The sequence below is a fragment of the Lactuca sativa genome, chromosome 2, assembly GCF_002870075.4.
Source record: "Lactuca sativa cultivar Salinas chromosome 2, Lsat_Salinas_v11, whole genome shotgun sequence".
Classification (NCBI taxonomy): Eukaryota; Viridiplantae; Streptophyta; class Magnoliopsida; order Asterales; family Asteraceae; genus Lactuca; species Lactuca sativa.
Window position 1 is genome coordinate 118,423,770 of NC_056624.2, and position 7,103 is coordinate 118,430,872.

At 38.3% G+C, this 7,103-nt stretch overlaps 1 protein-coding gene across 1 annotated transcript; it reads right to left on the bottom strand.

Moving 5' to 3' along the window:
• Positions 1-1,240: 1,240 nt before the first annotated feature.
• On the bottom strand, positions 1,241-3,032 carry LOC111905149 (UDP-glucuronate 4-epimerase 6). Its single transcript, XM_023900820.3, has one exon. The coding sequence runs from the start codon at positions 2,947-2,949 to the stop codon at positions 1,606-1,608; it is 1,344 nt and encodes a 447-aa protein (XP_023756588.1). The 5' UTR covers positions 2,950-3,032; the 3' UTR covers positions 1,241-1,605.
• Positions 3,033-7,103: the final 4,071 nt, after the last annotated feature.

A 7,103-nucleotide genomic window follows, 5' to 3' on the forward strand; every position in this document is an offset into this window, starting at 1 on the left:
ATAACTTGGTGATGTTTTCTATAAATTGTTTTATGAATCGTTCCATTAAAAATAAATTTTTTTGCCTTAAATTTTGGGATGTTACAGATGATGTTGATAGAGGAGACGATAATGAAACAACCACCAGCCACCAGGAGAATGTGAGTTTTCATATTTTCAATTAAGATCTGACCACAAACAATTTCTTTGGCTTCATATCTTAGAGTTTGCTCTAATGAAGTCGGCTACCAGAAAAGTTTGATGAAACATAGACCACAAACCTAGAAGAAGGTGGAGATAAAGGAGATCAGGGAGGAGGTGGTTGTGGTGGATCCTCACCAAAACATCATAGATCTACAGTAGAAAAAACATAGATCTAGAGGCGAATATTGTAGATCAGAGGTGGAAATCTCAGATCTGGAACCAGTTGGAGCTTGTACGATTGGCGAGGGTAGTTCACTGGTGATAGGAGATCGCGACAGTACACTGAAGATACATTGATGACCATAGTTCACCGATCGTAGGAGATGGCGACATTACACTAGAGATGCATTAGAGAAGAGATAATGGTCGTTCAAGATTTGAAATCTTGTCGTCGGCGGTGATGATGGTGGTGAGGTCTTTGTCGGCGGTGGTGACTGTGGTTGTATTCATCAGAAGTGGTTGAAGAAGATGAGAAGATTTTTTTTTTGTTTTTTATTTTTGACTAACCATGAAAAGATATTATCTCGTCAAAAGTTATAGAATAAGTTTTAGATAAAGATCATTATGCCTTTATTGTCTTTTTGCTATTTATAAAAAATTTAAAAAATCAAAATATTAAAAATAAATGGTTTCTAACCCTTTATGGTATATATATATATATATATATATATATATATATATATATATATATATATATATATATATATATATAGTTTGTAGTACGTTGTGCAACAATGATGGTATAACGAGAGTATCAACATGAAATTTAGAGCAATCAAAAGTAAAAACATAGTACATATGAAAGTGCAAAAGGATGCAATTTGGCTTTCCTCTTTTTGTCCACCGACACTAAACAGTCCCAACTGCAAATTAAAGTAAACTAAAGTGACACATATTTTTGCTAGATTGGCACCCAACTATTATTATTTGTAGACAACTCAGCCCTCTTCAATCATTGTAATGTAAGGCATCTTTTAAAGCTACATCCAATCATCATATAGCAAAAAACTATATTAACCTATAGCAAAAATAATTACCAAAATTAAACAAAGAAATATAAATAGAACTTTTGATGCCAATTTTTCTTTAAACTTTCAGAATCCAATAGCTTGATCTCTTCCCTTTGCTTTATGGGTACAAATCAATTATGTTCAAATTTACATCTAACAATAAAATATTACAACTTGAACCCTTCCACTTCTCAAATCTACACTTCCCCACCTCCATTTCCATTTATCTTTCTTCTTATCATATGTGGTATGTATACATATACGGTAAACTATGATACAACAATATTGGATTTCCATACAATGGCATCAATCTTTTTGATCGATTTAAAAGGAAAATTATAACTTAAAAAAGTGGCAAAATGGGAAAAAGAAAAAACAGAAAAGAAGCAGAAAGTTTTTTAATGGTTGGAGATCAAGCTGAGTCATTTGACCCTTTTACCCTTGGTTGTATGCCGTAATAACTAACGTACCACTTGACGAATTTTCTTAACCCGCTCGACAAATCGGTGGTGGGTTTGTACCCGAAGTCTTTATACGCTAGGCTCACGTTAGCGTGAGTGAAAGGAACGTCGCCGTTTCGTGGCATCTTGATCACATGCTTCTTGGCCTTCACGTTCAATAAACTCTCCAATATTGACACCAGTTTCCCCACCGTCACCGGTGACGTGTTCCCTAGATTGTATATCCTCAATTGCGCCGGACCTTTCTTCTTCCCACCCTTTCCGGTGCTTTTCTCCGCCGTATCAAGAGCCCCTAAGCATCCCTTCACGATATCGTCGATGTACGTGAAGTCACGCGCCACCTCTTTGTTGTCGTGAGTTTGGTAAACATTGATTGGTTTTCCTTGAAGTATGTCTTTAGTGAAGAAGAAGTAAGCCATGTCTGGCCTACCCCAAGGCCCATAAACAGTGAAGAATCGAAGTCCGGTAATGGAGAGACCATAGATGTGGTTGTAGGTGTGGGCGATTTCCTCTCCTGCTTTTTTTGTGGCGGCGTAAAGACTGGCCGGTTGGTCGGTCCGATCAGATTCCGAGAACGGGTTCTCGGTGTTCAATCCATAAACGGAGCTAGAAGAAGCCCAGACAATCGCCGGCTGTGGATCTGCGTTTTTCGCGACTTCCAAGAGATTCACGTATCCAGCAATGTTGGAGCTAACGTAAGACTGTGGATTCTCCATGGCGTAACGAACACCCGCTTGAGCAGCCAAGTGAAGGACATGGGTGAAAGGAACAATGTCAAAAAGCTTCGCCAACAACTCGCCGTCGTTCAGATCTCCTTCAACGATGAAGATCTCGTGTTGCTTTAAGACCTTCTGTCTAGCGCGTTTCAACGACGGATCATAGTAAGTATTGAAATTATCCAAACCCAGAACACCATCACCGCGTTTCTTCAAAGCAAGAGAGCAGTGTGTGCCAACAAAACCTCCGGCGCCGGTGACAAGCACAGAAAACCCATTTGGACGACGAGGGGTGGAAGAACGCCTCACCTCCTTCTCCCATGACGCACCACTACCGTAAAACGCGGAGGAAAGAAGGTGGGATGTGGTGTGAACATGGTGGCCGGCGGGGGTAGGGTTATCGGAAAGCGGAGGGTAGTTAAAGGTAAAGAAAAAGATCAAGACTAAAGCAACCAAAAGGGTAACACGAAAAAGAAGCTTGGAGGATGCAGCTAAGAGCTTGGTGCTATTGACTCTTCTTATGTAGCTGTTGTAGCGTTCAAGTTTTGTTGTTTTACTGGTGTCCGGCGGCGACGCCATTGATGATGAACAGAGCTTATTATCAAAGAATGGGGATGATAATTGGAGCCCTGGAAGTGAAGAGTGTTGGAGGGAAGGATATAAAGGAGTGGGGGAGATGGAGGGGGTGGGGCCTGTTAAGTGTTGTGTTCCGGTGGCCACTTGCTTTATAAATTACGACATGCTTTTCACTCGCTTACAGGTGGAAAGCCTTTAAGAAAGAAATAAAACTATATGATATCTGTCTATCTGTATCTACATTTATGTTTATATTATTCACTAAATATATAGACATAAAATAAACCACGCCGAATGATTGTGAAGTATATGATAATCAATAACTATTGCTATTTTGTGAGACAAATGTAAAAACTAATAGTATTTTTCATTGTTTCAACATATATCTATCATCATAAAATACTTATAAGTTTCTTTCAAGCTTAAGATATTATTAAAACGGTATAATGTATGTATAGATACATAATTGCGTGACATTGACACTATAAAATTATTTGATTTCCATCATGTTTCCAACCTAAATATGTGTCAAGGAGTGTATAAAGTGCGAGAACATATGATATTTATATAACATATATTTGACTTTAAGATTCGGGAAGTAAGTTCTTGAATTCCGTTCTATAATAAAGATATACAAGATTAATTCTATTGACCACTAGCATATACTAGTATTTCTTGATTTCTAGAAAGATCTTAAATGAGAAAATCAAGATCTAATAGGGTTAAAAATTGGAGAATAAAAAGAGGACAAAAAGGGTGACCAAGAAAGCTTAAGGAAGAGGTTACAAGTAAGACGAGAAGACCGTAAAGACGTGGTTATCGTTTGTTGTGTACATATACACATATATATTCTTAAGAAAGATTTTATCATCATATAATATAAAAATAAATTAGCAATTTAATTATAATGCATGCCAATTGAGAATCACAAAGATTAAGAAGAGACATGAGGTCCTTTTCATGCGTTGGCTGCAAACTGCCAATAGATCATAGAAATCACGAAAGGTGGATAAATTCGATGATATAAAGGCACATGACCTCACCGCAATTCGCATCTCTCATTGATCACACATGGCCTTGCCAGGAGGAATTCTAGTGTTGATGTGTTGATATGCACGACTTGCTAGCAGGTTCAAGAATGCCTTAGTAGCTTGCATATGATGTTGAGCAATATGTTTGCGACCACCAAATCCCACATGGATATTGTATTCCACAACAATGGTATCACATTTTCCCACTAACTTACATTTGATTTAGTTCTCGGTTTCGGTTCTTTTCCTAGGTGACTGGTTTTGAAAATTAGGTCTTTGTTTTTCATTTTGTTTACTTTATATATAAGTGACTAGTATATGTTGTTACGTAGCCTCCTTGATACCTGATAGCGATTGGGTTATCACTCTTCTAGTACACAAACAGAAAGACACGCTGCAAAATATAAACAAGTGCTACGTTAGAAAATGATACATAATGATGATCCCCGATATTGTTCTCCGATACCTAAGTTAGATTTCGATTTGAAGTATTGCTAAATTGCTTATGGTGAGAAAGCTCTACCTTTTTCATTTGGTGATGCTTGACTTTTGTAGGCATTCAAAAGTCTATCAGTTTTGGCTCTTACCTGGTTTCCTACGTAGTCCAGGTAAGGACAACTATTTCCATTGTACTGCTTTATATTTTTTTATGGTTATCTAAACGTTGTGTTTTTCTGGGGATATGTTTGCCTTATGATCTTTTTCCTATGTGTGTTGCTATTGACATGTGGTTCATTCTTGTATGATGGAGGTTACTTCTTATTGTTGAGTTAGGAGCATGTAGGGTCGGTATTTACATATCTAGCTAACTCAAGTACACAATTAAGTCCCCCAGTATGAAGGGTAAAAATGGAGCCAAAATTTTTCCGTTTAGACTATGATCACTCTTGGTAAACAGACTGTTGTGCATGACTCAATGATAGACTTCATCAAATGCGTCCAACCACTGGTTAGTCACATCATAATGGTTGATTAGATTGCTTAATTAATGTTTAAATGGTCCTTATCTTTATATATCATATAATAAGATTTTGAAATCTTCCCTATTTTGTACTTCTTGCCTTTTCAACTTCCTCTTTTGCCATGGCTTTTCATATGTTATCCATTTCATCCAGTGGTGACAGCTTTACGTTAGATCGGTATGTTCATAAGTATCGGTTATCTATTATGCATGGTGTTACGTTGCCTTTTCCTTCTTCTTCTTCCATTCTTGAACCTCTGGCGGGCAATGTAGGGTTTTACTTGAGACACCTTGTTTCTGGTTTAAGACTTCCTCCTAGATCCTTTTTCATAGAAGTACTATATTCATATGGTGCTCATCTGATCCATTTGTATCCCAAGGTTGTCTCCAAGGTTATCACATTTGAGGTGTTTTGTGTGTCATCTCATATACTTTTGTATGTATCGTTGTTTCGATATTTCTAGCGTTTGAAGAAATATGGTGGCTGGTATTCTTTTAGGAGCCATCATTTCCTTTTGGTTCACGGTCTTCTAGGAACAAACATTGGATGGAAACAAAATTTTTGTTAGGTAGATTTCAGTAGGGTTTGTCTTCCTAACATCCTTAGGTCGTGCCAAATGAAAATGAAGAAACTCCTTTAGCTCCAATCTTATATAGATTTTTTTCTTTATTTTCTCGATACTACATTATAACGTGTTTCTTTCCCAAAGTTGTACTTTTCTTATTTGGCATGATTCCTATCTGGAAAGCTCATGATCAGGTGTGTTAGGTCCGATTCTGGATCTAAAACTATCAAACAGACATGGATCAAGAGTAACACATTAAGATGAATGAATTGAGCTTGCACACGATTAAACACAAGAAATCGTCAGGTACAACTCAAGAGTGACCGTAAACTTCTAAAGCAACCAACCCCCAACCAAAAGACCAGCTCCTACACTATATATATACCCATCTGGACCGCAAACTGAGTTTGCGGTCGTAAACACGTTTACGGCTGTAAACGTGTTTACGGTAGTAAACACAACAAAGTTCAAGTTAACATAAAGTGAAATTACAGACACAAAACAAAACACATCACATGCTAAGCCTAGCCCAAACCATTTACATGGCCCTTCAATCTCCCCCTTGGTTTGGAGCAGGCTTGAATTTAGTCTTTGTCGACAACCAGCACGTCAGACTTATACAGACAGATGCCTAGTCCAAACCAACAAATGTTGACCTAACAGTCTCCCCCTTGGTTTGTGGCTAGCATAGACTCAGTCTTTCTAATCAGCATCACCAAGGTGTGTATCTATCGCTTCCAAATTCTACAATAAGTTTGTTCTTCAAGTCAGAGTAGCCTGCTGATAGGGAACCAAGATTAAGCTGGAGATCGGAGATCTGTTTAGACTTCTGAAAGTTTTCTTCTTCAAGCTCGGAAACTCGAATATTGAGGTTTCCGATCAGAACGTCTTTCTCGATGATCTTCTGTTTAAGAGTAGTGATCTCCTCCTTAAGCTCTAAGATAGATGGGCCTGCTCCCCCTGAACTTCCTTCACCCTATTGATATTCATTTGCCACGAGGTAAATGATCTGAATCTTGTTGAGCAAGAAACCTGGCAAGCCTCAAAGAGGCAACATCATGCGCAGGTTGTGGAGGAGAAGAACCCCCAGGAGCAGAAGAACTCCCGACTTCAAACGAAGATCTAACATTACTTGGTCCTTTTAGGGTCAGTTGAGTTGGTGTAGCAGCTTTGGAGGGTTGTTGGACTGGAGGTGCTTGTTCTTGGATAAGATCTCCCTGCCTCTGATCAAGTCATCTTGTTTTCACAGGAGGCTGGGAGGTTTGTGTCAGTATCTGATCACTCATCAAATGGCAGTGAGGTTGGAATAGCAAATGGAAGGGGAGGAATCCTTGAAGTTGTATCCATATCGGTTGAAAGGTATCGCCCATCTGATCAAAAGTTGGAGATGTCACTTTGAGAACACCACTAACTCCTTTTGTCAATGATCAAGCAACAAATAATCGCAATAGAATAAGAAGATTAAAAGAAATCAAGCTTGCACACGTTTGTATCTGAAAAACGTCAGGTACAACTCGATGGAACACTCTGTAAACACTATTGCATCGAGGTCTGCACTGTTTAACCTTATACCATTATCCGCAGTCTATAAGCTGATCT

What these genes read in the sequence shown, in the direction of transcription:
- LOC111905149 (XM_023900820.3), bottom strand. Translation starts at nt 2,949, where the DNA reads ATGGCGTCGCCGCCGGACACCAGTAAAACAACAAAACTTGAACGCTAC.